Raw genomic sequence first — 19343 nt, 5'->3', positions numbered from 1 at the left:
TTTCTGTGGATGATGCTCAGGTAATTATCTTGTGTCATCTCATTGTAAAAACACTGGATGAACAGAAGGAGAAGCTCATTGTAAACATTATTCTATGATTTCTAAACTATACCTTTTAGGAGAGGCAGATGTCTATAATAGAGAAAGGGAAATATATTATTTAATTTCTGTCTCTAAGTTTTGAAGTTTTACTATAACAGTGGTGTGTTAAATTGTATTTATTAATTTTAGTGTGGGAACAACATATTTTTCTTGGATGAAACCCTTTGCAGTTTGCATCATGGTCACTAGGGGGCAGTTCTGCACCTCTGTAAATTACCTCGACCACAGGCAAAGACCACTACTGGCCAGTTGTGTGTGGGTGATGATCAGAAATGTTTTGCTAGCCCATCCTGTGCTCCTACATTATTCTGCAACTAGAAGAGGGAATGTTCAGGCCTGTTTAGCCAGGCCTCTGTTGCCTTCCTCATGTGTGGTTAGGTGCCTGTCCTTTCCACTGAAACTATATAGATTTTGTTGAACGAATTTTGAGTGATACTGTGCCCTGTAGTTAATAATTTTAAGCATCCTACACCTCTAGAAACAGCACACCTCTACTGAAGCTCTTTTGCAGTGTGAAGATTTACATGCCAGTACTTAAGAAAGAACACTGTTAAAAGAGAACATCTCACCTTTAAGAAATACAGTGTGGCATTTAAGTACAATGTAAAGATGAAGTCCCTTTCTACCCTGTGCCATAGAAACAGATAAATGTCAGTGATTTTTCCCTAAAAACAGTTGTTTTGACTTACAGATTGGTTACCTGGCATGTTTCTCACACAGTCAGGTTTTAAAAGATTTATTTCTATGTGAGTGTGTGTGTGTGTGTGTGTGTGTGTGTACGCACAGATATGTGCACCCATATGTGTTCAAGCATTGAACAGAAAAAGTCATTGGATTTCCTGGGGTTAGATTACAGGTGCTTGTGTGCTGACTAAGGTCTGAGTGGGAACTGAACTCTCGACTTCTGTAGAAACAGCATGTTGCTCTAACTACTGAACCACTGAACCCTGCCTTCCCACTTTTACCTTTTCTCCCCCTTTTTCTCTTGAGTTTCTAAACAAAATTTTTTATTTTGCAACTTTTTTAACTGCTTTCTCATGTAAATATGCAATTCTTCGACTAAACATCTAAGTTGTAAAAAGTTGGTAAGATTGATAATGTTAGCCAATTAAAAATTGGGTTCCTACCAGTTAAGAATTGTTAATTTTGACTTCACAAGGTTTGTATATAGAACCAGGACCAAGGATGAATGAATGACCACAATAAAACCAGTGTTAAAAAAAAAAGGTGGGTCTAAAGGCAAGGAGAACTAATTTATAAAGCGTGGGAGAGTCATCCTTCGGCCACAACTCAGTTTATGATCATTTTAGGTGCTCAATAAACATGTTAGCAGTGTTTAAATAGTGGGTTTCAGGAGGTGCAGGTAGTCAGGAAGAACAGATGCTCCCTGGCAGAGATGCAGACACAAAGCTGGAAACCCTTGAGTGAGTATTTACCACACCACGAACCAGGGAAGATCCAACTTTTCTGGAAAGAACATTTTTGTTTTATCGACACTCCAAGGGGATCAGTGTAGGTATTTTAACATCAGAGAAGGGAAGAGATACTCATCAGGGTTTTTTTTTTTTTTTTTTTTTTTTTTTGCTTTGAGGCAGAGTCTTATTGTATACCACTGTCTAGCCTGAAGCTCACTATGTAGATCATGCTGGCCCCAGACCCATAGAGATCCATTTACGGTTGCCTCTCAAGTGCTTAAAGGCATATGCTCCCAGACCCAGCTTTTGTGTATTGGATTTTTAAAGAAATGGGAAGCAGTGTTTACGTTGTGGAGAAAGAAATGGATGCCTCATAATATTTTGTTTTCCTCCAGAGTGGTGAGGTAAGGCTTAGAGCTTCACTGGATCCAACAGTTTCACTGTTGAGACTTTGATGGTGTCAAATCAGTGTGTGCCATACAACCTTTATACAGGAGAAAGGAAACAAAGTCGAGGAAGGTAATCTGCTGGAAGTAACTAAGGAGAGTGCCTTGCTAATCCAAGATGCCTTTCCCATGATTAAATGTCCCCTGATCTGCTGTGTACGAGGATACTTATAGGAAACAGGGGAAAACATGTAAAGAGTTTTATAAGGCAATATGACCCCTTGATGTACATGAGTCTCTTCTTGTTGCCTTTGTTCTGGTCTTGTTTAGGCTGCAGTGCTGATGACACTATGTGAGTGTAGCTTTGCCGATATTTCTAAGAGATGAATTCCCAAAGCAAATTTCCAGTTCCTCTAGCTTTCCTATCTTTCTGCTCCCTCTTCTGCTAAGACCGCTGAGCGTTTGTTGCAGGAATTGAGCTATAGATGTATTCATTGTTGCCAAATACCCCTAAGTCACTTGTTCCCTGCATTGGATTGGTTGTCATTTTCTGTAATTATCTCCATCTGCTGTGTGATGTTTCCTGGATGAGGGGTGAGACCTACACTTTTCTGTGGGTATTAAAGGACAAACATTTAGAATGTAGGAATAATGCTCATTTAATAAAACAGGAGTTGCACATCCATTTTTAAAAATAAGAATAATATGTATTTTTAAGAGAACAACAGCAATAAAAGAGCCATCATTTTTGTTATAGGACCATCTCTTTTCCATGTATCTACAAACCAACTTACAGAACACAGTGGAACTGCTGAGATACTTGATGATGTGGTAGAGTATTGGAGTGACTGAAGAAATGGGAAGCTGTAGAGAGACTGTCAATTTAGAAGAATAGTTTCTTAGGAAGGTAATTTCCTAATCAACGTTACTTACAGGAGTGTAGGAAGAAGAGCACTGCAGATGTCGAGACTAGTAGATGTGCTGAACTGGAAGTGAACTTGGCCTCAGGGTGACTATTGTCCAGTCGACTTGACAGACAGCTTAACTTACTCCTCCTATGGAGACTTAACCTTTGCTGGTGGCCTCTGGCCTGGGGTACGTAACTGGGCAATGATTGAGCCCAGACTCCATTGTTATCTGGATTACAGCCACGGTCTCCTTATGGATCCCCTTATTTCCCATCTTGACCCCTTCTAATCTCTCCCTGCACGCTGCCCCCAGAGTTATCTTTCTGAAAACACAAACTTGTTTACCCCTGATATCTGCTTAGCCTTACTCAAGGACTGTGCACTCTGTCTCTAAAAGGTTTCAGACCTGTGAGTTTGACATCCAGAGTCTCCTTCCTGCCATTGCCCTCTTGGCCTTATCTCTCACTGTCTTTCCTCCAGATTCAGCTTAGTTCAGGGAAAAAGAAGTCATTTCCTCAGAACTCAACTATCTTTTATATCTTCCCATGTATGTCTCTCCTGTATCCTCAGATGCCCTTTTATAAAATGGACATGAGTGCCCTTATTTCATTTAAATTGTTCCATCTTGACTGCCTCTTACTCACTGTGTGAAAAGCCTTGTGCTCCAGAGCTCTTTGGAGACCTCATACTATAACTACTGTGCCAATGCCTTCTGTCTGGAATCATTGGACATATGTACAGGGGTTGAACCAGATAAAGATAATATTGCCTGTACTTTCATCTCCTCAGTAGCTCACATAGAGTATGGCAGATTGATGGAGCCCAGAGAACTGTGTGGTGAATGAATTAATACATGATGACCATGATGAGATGGAACCAAGGGGACGTCTTTGAGCAGTTGCAGAAAATTTACTCACAGAGGATGTGGGCTGTGGGGCTGTTGTCTTGAGCACAAGTCCCAGTTTTTCTAGAATTAGCTGGAGAACAGTCAGAGTGAAGCAGAAGTCAACACTCATGAGGATGTTAGGGGCAGATTTAGTCATTGGCTATGACTACAGTAGGGGGAAATTCCATAGTGAACTGAAGTCAACTTTGGATTGAGCAAAGATGAATGAGTTTTTCTTTTTTTTTTTTTCTTTTACTTTTTTTAAGGAACAAAGGAGGAACAATGGGGAGAGGGTGTGAAGAGACTCCGGAGAGCACAGGAATGAACATAACAAGGGTTCTTCACTGCATACAAGATTAGGTTTAGGTTTGTTCTGTCTGCTATCTGGCAATGACAGAAGCTGGGATTTTGTCTCCATCTTAGAATTCAAAAGACCATGCTTTATCTTTAGCTAGCTGCTCCTGAAACAGATAAAAGATTTTGGCAACCTTGCATCTTCTCACACAGGCACAGTAAGGGAGAGCATAGTCAGTCTAAGGATGTGTTCTTGAGGAACCTCAGTGCTTGGTCAATGTTTGGAAAACAAGACTGAAGCCTCATAGGAAACCGGTTCCAGTTTGGTTGAGAAACAACCTTGGTTCGACCTTGTCTTACTTTGTTCGCTGATGCTTTAGAAAACTGAAAGTTAGGAAATGGGTATTTTGTGGAAGCCTGACATTTATTTAGTTCACAGGGATGGTGGCTAGAATGCACAAGGGGGTAGCACTTCCATGTCATCATGTCCTTCTCAGAAGATTGAGGCAGGGAGAGGCAGGACATAGTGAGGGAAGTAGAAGCCACCAGTCTAGATTTCTGTCCTTTCATAAAGCCACTGCAGCACTGCACTCAAGTGACAACAACCAGTCCTGTTTAACCTCCAAAGCATCACCTGCAAGTGCCATCCATTACTTGAAATATTTTTAAAATTGCTTTGGGAATGACATTTTCCAACACATGACTTGTTTGGGTACAGTATTGAAACTATAACAGACCTTAAGTCAAACTGCTAAGAAGAGGTTAGCTTTGAAGTGGGTGTTGCAGGTGTGACTCTCCTCAGGGACAGTATTCAATGACTTAGTTTCCTCACCTGTAAAATGGGCTTATAACTCATTCCTACCCAAGGAGCTCTGAGGGATTTAAGTCTATTAGTGAAAGAGATCCGAGGAGCTTAAGTCAAATAGTCAACACTCAGATTGTTAGGTGATATCACAGCAGAGTAAGTCTCTCTGATGTTTTATTGAGGATTGAGCATAGGGCCATTTGTACATGCTAAGACAATGCTGTACCATTGAGCTTCTCATTATTCATGGGTACTGTATTTATGAATTTACCTACTAGCTAGTGTTTACACTTCTGTGGTGTGTTGGCAGTCATTTGCAAACCTGTCCAGTGTGCTTAAAACCTTGCTCTGTGAAGTATGTACTTTCCTAAGTAAATTTGAACAAAGGGAAGCCTACAAACAAGTATTCTTTGTGTGGTTTATGAAATGACTCAATTTGTACATTTCTGTGGTATTTCCATGGTGATTTCACTGTTTAAAATGGCTTTAAATTTAGTGTTAAAATGCTTCTGGTGTTTCTAAGTGTCAGAAGACCTTGATGGACCTACTAAAAAGGCTACACGCTAGCCAAGCTTTGTTCTAACAAGAGTTAGAGTATCCTGGGCCAGTGTTAGTGTTAAGTGTTAGTGAATCAACAACAGGTCTAAAATGAAACATCTTTTTTCTGGAACACGTATTCAAAAAAGTAAAAGGTATACATGGATCATGTGACAAAATGTGACCCTCAGGAACAGTGGTTCAGCACTGAATAATTGACTATTTTTCAGACTTTGCTTATGAAGTGTTTGAAGAATAAAGGTTGACTATATCTAATTTAATCCTACAATATCTTCTCTGCAGTAGGCCAGATGGGTAATGGGGTGTTAGTCAGTGTAAAAGAGGACAGGCTTATGTCAGCTTGTGGTTTCAGGCTTTAGTCCATGGTCTCTTGGCTCTGTTGCTTCTAGGCCCAGGCTTGGTAAAACAGAACACAGAGGAACTGTATACAGTGGAACAAAGTGGCTCAACTCCGGGTGAATGGGTGACAAAAGCCTACCAAACAGCCTGGGCTGGGGTATAAGATTGCCTCCAGAAACATGCAGCAGGTGATATACTCCCTCTAATCCGATGCAGTGCCCTGGTTTGGAGGTCATGCATGGATTAATCCTTTGATGAATTTGGCACCCTCATAATCCAATCCCTCCTCAATAGCCCTATGAGTTGGAGACTACACCATTAACAGGTGAACCTTTCAGAAGGAGGGTGATTCATATCTTAGCTATGACATGGGCTATGTTCATCATACAGATCATTAAAGACCTTATGAGCCTTGTGAGAAATTAATTAGCATGTTCTCAGTGAGCAGAAGGCAAACATTTTAGCAAGGAAGTAGATTGTCTGGCAAGGGAAGCTGGGATTGACAGTAAGAGGCACAGTAGAGCCAGTTAGGAGTGCAGGTGTGAGTTGCTGAGGGTCTCAGCTGAGGTATTATATGATGTGGTAGAAATGATAACCAAGGAGGGGGTGGGGGCATGGTAACTGTGCCAGGTGTAGATTAGTAGCCAGCAGATAGAAGAGATGGGTAAATGAGAAAGTAAATTCCTAATTGTATATCACCAACTAAGTTACCCAAATATAAAATCCTGATGCCCATTCCTACTGAAAAGCAAAGCCAAACATAAGAACAAAAGAAGAGAAGGCATTGGAGAAAAAATGAGAAGGTGGAGTCAAGAGAGGAAAAGGTTTTATGAAGAACAAAAAGAGTAGGAATGTAGATTGTCCTGAGGCAGTTAGTATTTTAATGTTAATTCCACTTTCCCAATAAGGGCTGTGGAGTTTCTGGATTCCAACTGAACCTTCCCATTTTAATTAGTAAAATAAAGGAAAGCCAGTGACTGGGTGGGGCAAGGGAAAGAGAGAGGGCTGAGAGGTCAGAGGAGGTCAGAGGAGGTCAGAGGACTGGGGATGGGGGGAAGGTTCGAAACATGGAGCTTTCCAAGGACCACCTAGACCCAGGTGGGATTTATTGCTGTTAACAAGCTATGAACATTAAGGATTTTACAGGTCTAGTATCTCATATAGAAGGGCAGTTTGTATCTTTGTCTATTTGATGCAATCTTGTTGTGTAGAGGGTTTGTGGACTGAAAGTTGAATATATAAACCTGTATGAAAAGCTATTTGGGCTGTAGAGTTGTGTTTGTGGGATTTGGGGCTGGAGAAACACCCCAGGACAGAGGCAGAGAACAGGCAGTAGTAAACTAACAAGGGAAGGGAGTTGCTCTGACAAATTGGGCCTTGGTGATGGCTCAGACCAGGTGCAAAAGGTGCGTGCGGTTCCGTATCAGGGTCGGGCCTGAGGAGTGAGACCTCAGGGCCAGTAAAGAGATAAGTATTTTTATTTTTTAATATTTACTGTAACATAGAAATCTTGAGTAATTGTCATAGCCAGGATTAAGGCCACTGTGTTTGATAATAGGAGTATCAGAAGCATTGGGAGAGCAATTCTGTTAGCATGGCAGAGTCTAGGGAACTCTCCATCACCAGCTATAGGTCTTAATCAATTGTCTGTAATTTTCTCTAGGATTTGCTGACATTTGATAGCAGTTGAGTGTTCATGTAAGGGACATAAGGGCTTAGGAGGTAGTATCTTCCATCCACACGTCATGAAAGAATCACGCTCATGACAGTGCTTTCCTTCTTTCTGGTACTGTCTGCGTAAGTGTAGTGATGTACTCTCTTAGAGTATGATCCAGAAATCTGCCAGAATATTAACTCAATAAGTTGATGGAAGTTCAAAAAATGAGAATGAGAGCAACACATTCCCTCCTTTTGGTGATTGTATTCCTTCTTACCTTGGCTCTTTCCCAAATATTTTATTACATCTACCAAGGTTCCTTACTAGTGACTGCTATAGGCTTTGCATCAATCTGTTGGTTGTCTGTTGTGCTAAATAACAAGAAGGTGGCCAGTTAGCCAGTTTTTAGTTCGAACTCATCTTCCTCACATGTATGTCACATCTTATTTATGTAGCATAAAGTTTCCTGGATTTGTTTTGGGTTAAGCACATTCTACTTTTCAACAATCAAGTATTGATGTTATTATAAAGCTCAGAAGTTCGAGGGAGATGTGTCAGTGGAGGAGCACTCCCTCAAAGCTTGAAGATCCAAGTTCTTCACAGCACCTACATTAAAAGCTGCGCATGGCTGGCTCTGTGCACCCATAACTCTAGTTCTATGGATAGAGTGGATGAGAGTGATCTCTGGGACTCCATGGCCACTAGACTAGTTGGAAAAAATGGTAATCCCCAGGTTCATTGAAAGATCTTGTGTCAATGAACAATGCAGAGAATGATAAATGACATTCAGCATCCAGCTCTGGACTCCATAGTGCTCCCTCCCTTTTCCCTTCCTCCTTCTCCCCTCCCTCCTTCCTTCCCCATACATTCTGTTTGAACTCAGAGAAGCTCTTGTTTTCTGTAATGAATTCCACTTTAACAAAGCCTTGAATAGTTACTTATGTCTCATATCTCCCATTTCCTAGTTTTTTGCCCCTTTCTTAAAATTTGTCCTAAAATTTGAAATTATTTGTGTTTTTACATTTTGTAAGTAATCATACCTGTTTAAAGTCTAGATTTACATTCTATGGGGGCCTGTCTGGCATACAGTAAATTTTTGTAAATCTAGAATGCCATTGGCTTGTTTCAAAACCCTTTTCCCCCCTGTAGAATTCAAAACATGACAGATAGAATTTTGGCTTGCTGAAGAGTAAGCTTCCTCTTCTGTAGATGTGGGTAGTGTCCTCATTTGTCAATAAAGGATCATTAAGATCAACAGAACTTGTAAATCTGAGTGAGGTAGACAATGAATTATGTGTCTCATATCACCATTTACAAAATCAACTTAGTATTAACTTACCAGTGAGTAGTATTTATATTGTAGGCTCAGACAGGACTATGCTGTCACAGCACACTGAAGCTTTAAAGATGTACCCATTAGGTTCTCAGCAAAAACCTGCCTGAGTGTGTCTTGGTTTCTTTTGTGAGAATCGTAATTGTAATGTTACTATAATTGCTTCTTTTTCTGGGAATCGCATAATCTTGCACTTGGGAACATGTTTTTTGGCGAACATTTTATTCTCTCAATGGCATTTTGCATTTTGTGATATTCAAGTGTTCAAACAGTTTATAAGAACTGACCATCACCACCCATGTTTAAGATCATACAGGAATAGAAATTTTTTGGCTATGTGATTGCATAGAATTTTTGAGCCAAATAGTAGAGCAAGGACTACTGCTCTTCATTATTTTGGGAGTTGAAACAGTATTTGTAAATGCAGATAATCCCAAAATTGATAATACATAAATATATTGCTCTTTATAATGTTTTAAACAGGGTTGTCTGAATCTGTCTACAAGGAGATAACTATTATATGGATTCTTCATAAATGTCACAACTATACTTTGCCCTTCTTTTAAAACAGTGATGTAATTTTTATAGCTATTGCTATGAACATTGGATAAACTGTTGCATAATTCTGGAAATGCTGAGTGCATGTTTGTAAAGGGTAGAAGTCTAAGATAACAGAGTGTGTTTCTCCAATGTCAAGTCCTTTGAGAGTTGGACTGACATCTTTTAGTTGTAGCCTGAGAGATGGAAGATTAAGTTCCAGGCACTGCCCATAGGGAACAAGCTCCTAACTTGAGGACTTTTCATGGACCATGGAGTGCCTGGCAGTTTCTTAGAGATTAAACTGTGGCTTTGTCAGTGGGGTATCTCTGCATATCTTCTCTCCATTTTGGTCTTGAGCTTAGAATGTTTGCATATGGTCAGAAGACAACTTGGCATTTTTTTTTTGTTGTTGTTGTTGTTGATAATGACCCATATTTACCATGTAAATTCCTTAAGAAGATGGATAACCATGGAGAAATCAACATTACTGTTGACAACAATACAGCCTTCCCTAAGAATACAACAGAGATGATTGCCATGGGTGCTGTGAGTTAGTCCTCTGCAAGAGCCAGCCAGCCCTTCATAGATAACCCTGGATAAGGAAGGGCAGATAAGATTCTTTAATGACTTTCAGCTAAGCGGAGAGCTGAAAATCTTAAGTTTTGGCATGAGAAGGGCTTAATTCCTCTGCTTCTATGGTGGGAAAAAAAGAGATTGTAGCTTCCAATAATTCTGGAAAATTGTGCGTTCCCCTCCCCACAGAAGTGGAAATAATGTAAAAAGTAGGAAAATCTCTCTTACCCACTCCTTTCTTTTTGTCTGTAAATTTACCTGTAAGAAAAAGTTCTGTAAAAGGATTTTATCTCTTGCCTTTGTAGTGTGATTATTATTAGTTTCGTCAAGAATGCCTTAACTCTGCTCCTCGCTGGCACCACACAACTAGTTGTGATGTTTATTATAGATTTATTATTGGGACTTTATCACTATTTCCTCTGCTATTTCTTAATTCTACCTCTTACTGTGCTGTATACTTGAAAATTTTTGAGCCTTAAGAAATGTATATACTTATCAGTTCCTTATTTTCTTAACTTTTTAATTATTTAAGTGTGTTACTTATCTCTTTATTTTTTTTTAAAAAAAGAATAAAAGGCATACAAATCCATATTAGTACATTGAATATGTATAGGTAGGCATTACAACCACAATCTCAGTTACTCCATGGATTACGAAGCTGAAAGATGCAGAGGACACTCAGAGTCAGCCTGGGAAATTTAGTGGAAACTGCCTCAAAATGAAAAACAAAGCAGGGGCTAATGGTACATTGGTACCCTGTGCATGAGGTCCTAGCTTCAGTCCGTAGTACCACAAAGCATCCAAGTAAATGAGTAAATTCAATACTTAAAGTTCATCTCAGCCTAAGTTTCTCCCTTTCCTCACAGAGCACTATCTCCTGCTCTCTTCTTTTTAATATGCATTAAATTTTTATTACCATTAGGAATGGTAGAGCACAAAATGTGAAAATATGTTTCAAAAGCTTATTTTTTTTTAATTTTTCTTTCATCTTTTTTTATAGTTCAGTCTTCATTCTCCCCCTGGTTCTTCCACTAGCCACTCCCCATCCTATACCTTCATCCCATTGCCCCCATCCAGCTCTAAGAAGGTGTCCCCACTTCTCCACCCATACCCCACCAGACTTCCCTATTCTCCAGGGCCTCAATTTTCTTGAGGATTAGGTGCATCTTCTCTCACTGAGGCCAGACCAAGTAGTCCTCTGCTGTATATGTGTCTTGATGTATGCTGCCTAGTTGGTGGTTCAGTGTCTGAAAGATCTCTGCCATCCAGGTCAGTTGAGACTGCTGGTCTTCCCACAGGGTAGCCCTCCTCCTCAGCTTCTTCCAGCTTTTCCCCCAATTCAACCACAGTGGTTGCCAGCTTCTGTTCATTAGTTGGGTGCTAGTATCTGCATCTGACTCATTCAGCTGCTTGTTAGACCTCTCAGAGGGCAGCCATGCTAGACTCCTGTCTGCAAGTACACCACAGCATCAATAACAATGTCAGGCACTGGGGCCTACCCTTGAGCTGCATCCTAATTTGGGCCTGTCACCAAACTTCCTTTTCCTTGCTTGGTCTTTTTGCCGTTTCTGTCCCCACAGTTCCTTCAGACAGGAATAATTCTGGGACAGATCTTTTGACAGTGGGATGGCACCCCCATTCCTCCACTGGAGGTGAACTCTACAAGTTCCTCTTCCCCACTGTAGAGCACTTAATCCTGAGAGTCTCTCACCTCCCAGGTCTCTGGTACATTCTAGAGAATTCTCACACCTCCTACCTCCTGAGGTTGCCTGTTTCCATTCTTTCCTCAGGGCTTCAGTCCTGTTTACCTCCTCCAGTACCTGATCATGTTCCCTCTTCTCCCTGTTCTCTCTCATACCCAGATCCCTCCCCCACCCCTGCTCCCCATGCCCCAGGTTGCTTTATTCTCTCTCCCAAGTGGAATTGAGGCTTCCTCATTTGAGCCTTTCAGCTTGTTAAACTTCTTGAGCTCAGTGGATTGATTCCTGAGTATTCTGTACATTTTGGCTTAAATCTACTTGTTACCAAATACATGCATGCACAGCCTTTGGGGTCTAAGTTACCTCACTCAGGATGTAATACAACATTTTAGCAGGTTTAAATAAGTTACTTCAAGATGTTTAAAGCTGCACAATACAAATGCAATTAATTAATTAAATTAATTAAGAGTCTCTCATAAGCTGTAGTATTTCTCAGCATCAAAAAAAAAAAAAAAATAGAGAAGATGGAATGTTTGAATCATGTATCATAGGATCATACATTTACCCAAGTGCTTTTACTAAAATTAATTTTAATTATAAATTTTACATAGCTTTCTCTATTATAAAACTTTTTTCTTTTCTCTTTCCATTCATGACATGGTTCACATCTAAGACTTTTTGCATGCTTGGCAAATAATCTACCACTGAACCACAGCTTCAGTCCCAAATAAGTCATTGATATGGTCATTTAGCTTTTAAATTTTACTTTTTTGGAAAAGAACCCAATTCATTTCCCCAACAAAACTAAATCTGAAAACTTGTTATCATTTTTACCAATTAGGTTCTGATACTGAACAAATTGAACATACAGGGTTGCCCCTTGATAAGATGTCTTAATAGATAAGTTGGAAAGCTTTAATGATGTTCCTCTGAGCCAAAAACTTCAGCCTTTGAATCTTAATTGACCCAGAAATCTGAAACTTTTGAGGTGACAGTCACAAATTAGAGTGCAAGTTGTATGTTCCAGAGAAGCTTGATGTAAATATCCACTGTCAGTCCCACTCAGTATGGCTCCTGGTATTTTCTACTCTAAACATCTCTGTGACATCATCTAACAGGTTAAACCTAGCTGCAAGAGAAGCTTTTTAAGTGTCATTTTCTTCTCATTTGTACAAACAGAAAAAGGAAGCATTTAATTGGGCAGGCCAATAATTATAGCATTATCTGAGTGGATTCCACTCAAGAGATTGTTCTAAACAGTTCAGTCCCAGTGTATATAAATTGGCTCCAAGATGCTGTGGCACAAAAGAAGGCAGACAGCTTGAGAATCATGATTTATTAGATACTTAGAGAACTGTGGTCCTTAGAAGCAGCAAAATAACAAATCCCCTTGACTAGAGTCAGAAGTAAAGTTGTGTATTTTGGTGAAGTCAAATGTGGCTTTATCCAAGCAAGAGCACAACTGGTTTATTTCACACTAGTATTAATGTCAAGGACATTCCTAGCGTTAGAGCCCAGTCATAAAGCTCCACATACCACTCCAATATTCTTGTCTTTTACAGTATTCTGGGGGACTATAAGGGGAAGGCTGATAAGGGTTGCATAAGAATAATCAGGATATTATAACCCAACATGGCTACAAATGTCAAAGTGAACCCCTGGTACCAGTTATCTTGTGCAATATTGTTCTTTTTAACCTCTTGCTGACTGGTTATATTTAAGAATTTTAAAATCTTCACATATTCCCTGTTGCTGCTACTATAACTCCTACTGTCACTAGCTTTGAGTGTGTTTGAGTAGATGGTCTGTGAATGTGGGATGTAGATCTTTGTTGGGACTGTAATAGCTGGTACTGTGCGAAGCCATTATAACAATTATAACAAAATAATTTCCTTCTTTCACTTTATTTTTCTAGATGTCCAGTCATTTTATTCTAATTTTACTATATTTAAATAGGTAATAAAATGGATTAGCTTAGTTAATAGCATTTAAGAATTTGGGATATCTCTTCTGTAATTTTTTACTGCATTTTACTCATCAATAAACTTACATTTTCACTTATTTGTCTGTTAAATTTATGAGTGTGGGGTACATGAACATCACAGTGTGCTTGTGGAAGGCAGAAGTCAACAGTCATCAGTAGGTTCCCTCCTAGCATGTGGGTTCTGGGGATCAAACTCAGGTTACTGGACTTGGAGACAGCCCCATAGTGTAATAAGTGCCTTCACTTGCTAAGCCATCTCACTGGTTCTTCAAGGAACTTTTTTGTAATCATTAATAGAAAAAAATAAGAATTCTGATTAATATTTAGAAGCCACATTTACCAGCATGCCAGGAAAATGAGGATACTACACATTTGTGAAATCTGGTGTGAAAAGAAACAGCTGAATGGTCAGGGACTTGTTGAGATGAGTTTCTGTGTTAGTGTTTTCCATTTTGGTTATGTTACTTATGTTTGTTAACATTGTAATTATAGCATGGAGATTGGTACAGCAGTCACATGGGGAATAAACTAGGATAAAGCTACTTGGAAAATATATGACACCACTTGTATATATTAATATTATGGTCTTTTGTGTAGATATTGTTGAAAAATGATGATGTAGGAGTTTGTTTGTGTGCCTAAGTTTATATAAATCATATGTACCCTCAAATTTTGCCCATTTAAAATGTCTGTCTTTACAACTTTTAGAGAACCATCAGTGAATGCTTTTTGAAATGCTTTGAGTAAAATATTAAAATTGTAGCAAATGTGATAACAGGATTACGATATACATTCATAATGTATATGCCCATGGCTCTATGTGTCAATAACCTAACTCTTATTCTTATTGGAGACTATGATTGTTCCTAAAAGTTAGTGATTGCCTTTAAAAATTCAAATGTAATTTCCAGGGTCTCTGGGGGAATGTCCCAATACCACCAATTCATAGTCAGAAAGACAAACATTTATCTTGTAGAATGTTCTTCCCTGTTCTTGGATACTATTCTAGTTTTATTTCTGGTATTGTGATAAAATAATGCTCTTACCCAAATCAGGTCATCAGGGAAAAAATTATGTGTCTGATAATTCTGGTTACAGTCCATCATTATGGTGAATGCAAAGTGGAAACTTGAAGCATCTAGCCAGGTTGCATCCGTAGTCAAAAGCAAAACATCCATTCATTTCTCTCTTCTCAGCTAGCTTTCTTTACTTATCTACAACTCTGGGCACAGTCAGGGTGGCTACTTCCATCCCACATCAATGAAAGTAACCTAAACAACCACCCACAGACATGCCCACTGGGCTTTGTTTAGGCAATTCTTTAACACTCTTTCCCCAGGTGATTCTAGGTTGTGATAAGTTGACAAGTAAAACTAGCCATCACAATGCCCCATGCTCATTGGCATAATGGGAGTATGTCTGAACCACTTCAAAATCCAATGGTGGAAAAAAGGGTGCACTTCGAAATTCCAGTAAAATCTTTCTGTGGTAGAATCTTTCTGGAGGCAGTCCAAGTGTGACTCTGTAGTTTTCCCTTTCTTCTTTAGATATTTGTATTTTTCTACTATCTTACTAATTGTGACTGTTCTTGTCTCTCAGGAAGTTTTTGATGTGAAGTCTGAAGGACAGGCAACTGTAATTCAGCAACTGGAACAGACCATTGAGGATCTGCGTACAAAAATAGCTGAGCTAGAAAAGCAATATCCAGCCCTGGACTTGGAGGGACCCAGGGGCCTTTCAGCACTTGAGAATGGATTGACAGCCTCTGCCGATGGCAGTCTAGATGCTCTTGGATTACATGGGAAAGTTGCACAGCCTCCAAGAACTCTTGAAGCAAAATCAATACAGACTTCCCCAACAGAAGAGGGTAGAATCCTGACATTGCCACCTCCAAAGGCACCACTAGAGGGTCTGCCAGGGTCCCCTGTAGCTGCAAGTGGAGAGTCAGCCCTTCTAACCTCATCCTCTGGAACTCAGACAAAATTCTGTTCAGAGATTTCTCTGATTGTGTCTCCAAGGAGAATATCAGTACAGCTGGATGCCCAACCAGCCATGCAGAGTGCATCACAACTACAACCTTCTTCTCTCCTTGGGTCTGAGAGTCAGGGACAGCCCTCCCAACCATCTCTGCATACTGAGTTGGAAACCAGCCACGAACATTCTGTTTTCTCCTCTGCAAACATTTGTAATGTCCCACCTGCACCACCTCTGCCTTGTACAGAGTCCTCCAGTTTCATGCCTGGCCTGGGCATGGCGATTCCCCCAGCTCCCTGTCTCTCTGACATAACAGTGCCTGCTCTGCCCAGTCCTACCCCAGCCCTACAACATACCAGTCTACAGGGACCAGAAATGCTGCCAGCCCCTCCCCCTCCCCCTCCACTCCCTGGAATGGGAATACCTCCCCCACCTCCTCTCCCTGGAATGGGCATACCCCCTCCTCCTCCTCTCCCTGGAGTAGGAATACCTCCCCCACCTCCTCTTCCTGGAGTGGAAATACCCCCACCCCCTCCTCTTCCTGGAATGGGAATAGCCCCTCCTCCTCCTCCTCTCCCTGGAGTGGAAATACCCCCACCCCCTCCACTTCCAGGAGTGGGAATACCTCCTCCCCCTCCTTTACCTGGAGTGGGCATACCCCCTCCTCCTCCTCTTCCTGGAGTGGGAATACCCCCTCCTCCTCCTCCTCTTCCTGGAGTGGGAATACCCCCACCCCCTCCACTTCCAGGAGTGGGCATACCTCCTCCCCCTCCTTTGCCTGGAGTAGGCATACCTCCTCCTCCTGTTCTACCTGGAGTTGCTATTCCTCCTCCACCTCCCCTTCCAGGTATGGGGGTTCCACCTCCAGCCCCACCTCCCCCTGGGGCAGGGATTCCCCCACCCCCACTGTTGCCTGGCTCAGGTCCTCCACACTCCTCACAAGTTGGGAGTAGTACTTTACCAGCAGCACCTCAAGGGTGTGGGTTTCTGTTTCCTCCATTGCCAACTGGCTTGTTCGGATTAGGGATCAATCAAGAAAGAGTGGCTAGGAAGCAGCCAATCGAGCCTTGCAGGCCAATGAAGCCTCTCTACTGGACAAGAATTCAACTCCATAGTAAAAGGTAACTCAAAATCAAGCTTATACCTTCAGTTTCTAACGATCAGGAGACACTTCCCATAGAACTTCATGGGGAAGAATCATTTAATGTATTATAAATACAACTATAAAACTTACTTATGTAAGAACTTAACATCAGTTTTCTCTGACGTAATTGTTTAGCCTTGCAGACTTTTCTCTTGTAGTATCAAAGGTAGAAAAAAAAACGGCATATTTGCATCTCTGTCTGAAATTAAATTATATCTATTTATAGTGTTTTGTTTTAAGGATAAAGGATCTATTTTTTTTCTCATACATGTTTTTGCATGTAGTTACAGGTCTTGACTGCCCAATATGCTCAAATCATCTGAAACAAGGCTTATCTTTAAAAGCAGCCAAGACAGAGAAGCAGGCATTTTTGTTGCCCAATTAGCTTACACCCTTTGCTTTTGTTAGTTATATGTATATTATCAACCAATTGCAAGATTGTAAATTGAATCCATAAGCAAACTGTCTCTCCTGGATAAACTCTGTACCTTTAATGGGTACAAATTTTCATTAGGATTCTGTCTTGTTCATAAAAAGTCATTCTTGAAAAATGTATCACGTGAACCACATTCAAACTATGTGTATAAAGTACCTTAACTTTGAGAGTGCCCTGGGACTTCTGGAGAAACAAGGCCATGTCACACCATCATGGTTGGGAATGACCATCATGAAGTAACACCTTTTCCACCCAGAGTGTCCAGGTTTGTTTGTATGGCCAGTCTCTGAGACTGAGCTGGAAGGCTTGGTCATTAAATACAGGGGGGAAAGGTGCAAAAAGCACACACTTTAGATGCCATTGGCCTTTTTAAATTCTATTTTATTATGATCCCTGATGTATTTGAACAAAGGGGCATGCGTTTAGGAACAGGATTGCATTGCAATTTTTGTATTGATTTTCTCTTCACTAAAGCTTTTCAGGGGAGGATTCACTGTACATCCTGACCACCACCTCACCTTCCAATTTTCCTTACAACCGGACTGTCTGACCATTTACATACAATAATGAATCTCTTTGTTGTTGTTGTTTTGTTTTAATTTAAAATTTATGAGTGTTCTATCTTCATGTACATCCGCAGGCCAGCAGAGGGCATTAGATCTCAATATAAATGGGTATGAGCTTCCAGGTGGCTGCTGGGAATTGAACTCAGGACCTCAGAACTAGCAGACAGTAAACCCTGTCTCTAGCCCCTGATGAGGTTGACATTCTAAACTCTAGTCAAAGCCACTCTTTCCAGGTCCAGGATATGATGTTCTACTTCATTTTTTTTAAATGATATTTACTTTTCCTTAGTGCAAATGACAGTGGGTAGGTGGGCCCCAATGCACAGAGAGGCAGTGTTGTCTTGGAAACATTTATCTTTTATAAGGATTTTTATTTATTTGCATGTATGTGTGTAAAGCACATGTGCACAGGTGCTCTTGGGTAATAGAAAAAGATAATGAGGAGTATCAGAAAATTGTCACTATTCATGCCTTATTTGAGTAGATGCCATTTTAACTTTTTCATCAAGTTGCTAACACATTCTTCCCTCCTTACCTCTGTTCTTTCAGTGTGTTCTCTCCCTTCCTTCTCTGTGTCCTCTTTGTTTTTAATCATCATTTTGTAGGACTTTGCCCTTTATTGTTCTTTTGATTAATTTTAGAGACTCCAGCCCTTCGCTTATTTGGGAAAAGATTGAAGAGCCGTCCATAGACTGTCATGAATTTGAAGAATTGTTTTCTAAAACTGCAGTAAAGGAAAGAAAGAAACCTATTTCTGACACAATTTCAAAGACAAAGGCTAAACAAGTGAGTATTTCTGTGCTTTCTGATAGTAGTGGCCTTCCAAGACAGTCTGAACTTTCATTAGAAGAGACACCTTGGACTGTTTTATGATTGGTATCTCCTTGGACCTTTGACAGATAGTGAGGAAGAGCTGATAATTTAGAATATGTTAAGTAAGATTGACTCAGGAAGAACAGGTAAACTATCCAGAGAGACATCCCTGACTAGTTTTTATTGGTACATATTCCCAGACCCTCTACCATTGCTTATTTCTTATTGTTCTTTTTCTTGATTTAGTTCATCTGAAAGTTATTATCCATGGAAAGAGACAGGCAAGGAATATACTTTTGCCATTATAGCTTAAATGAGTGCTGTTAAAACCCAGCTACATCTTTATACTACACTCAAAATATTGAAGAAAGTCTTGACCCCTTCTAAAATTTTTACAATATTACGGTAGATCCTTTGATCTAACCTATGACATGAATCAGAAAATGAAAGAAAACAGGGTGTCTGGAGGGACACATTTCTGAACATTTTGAATGAGAAGACCCATTGGACTTGGTGATGAAATGACATTCTTAATTTAGTCTCTAGGATTTCATACAGCGAGATATGACAAATCTCATTTTTTTAATCTTATAATTATATTATAAATGCAATGGAGGAATACCTGCATTTTTTAACTTTGCATCGGGGTGAGGGGGTTGGGAAGCAAGACACTGTGAAGGAGGTCTGTCTTAGTGGGAAGAAATGAGGCCATGTCCCAGTATTCTTCCTGCCCAGTCTCCAAATCAGTCACAGCCAATGGGTCAGTTCCTAGACTTTTTGTATCTGACCAGGAAGTTACAACGAGGGACATGGAGCTGCATTGCTTCTGTTGATATTTTAGAGCAGGCCACACCTCTTCATTAGACACTGACAAATCCATCCAGGGATGGATGCACTGGATCAGATTAACTCCCAGAATCTATGGCAGAC

At 40.3% G+C, this 19343-nt stretch overlaps 1 protein-coding gene across 1 annotated transcript in view; it reads left to right on the top strand.

Annotated features, from left to right (window-relative positions):
• Nucleotides 1-19343, top strand: part of FMN2 (formin 2) — a gene marked incomplete at both ends in the record, with an annotated part of 296886 nt that overhangs the window by 75679 nt on the left and 201864 nt on the right. Inside the window, 2 exons of the mRNA XM_080929057.1 lie at nucleotides 15080-16575; nucleotides 18242-18386. Coding sequence (XP_080785183.1) covers nucleotides 15080-16575; nucleotides 18242-18386 — 1641 coding nt within the window. The remainder of the gene's footprint in view (nucleotides 1-15079; nucleotides 16576-18241; nucleotides 18387-19343) is intronic.

This window comes from Micromys minutus (assembly GCF_963924665.1).
Source record: "Micromys minutus genome assembly, chromosome: 1".
In the NCBI taxonomy this organism is placed as follows: Eukaryota; Metazoa; Chordata; class Mammalia; order Rodentia; family Muridae; genus Micromys; species Micromys minutus.
Note: the sequence above shows the minus strand (reverse complement) of the source record. Positions and strands in the feature narration are given on the sequence as shown.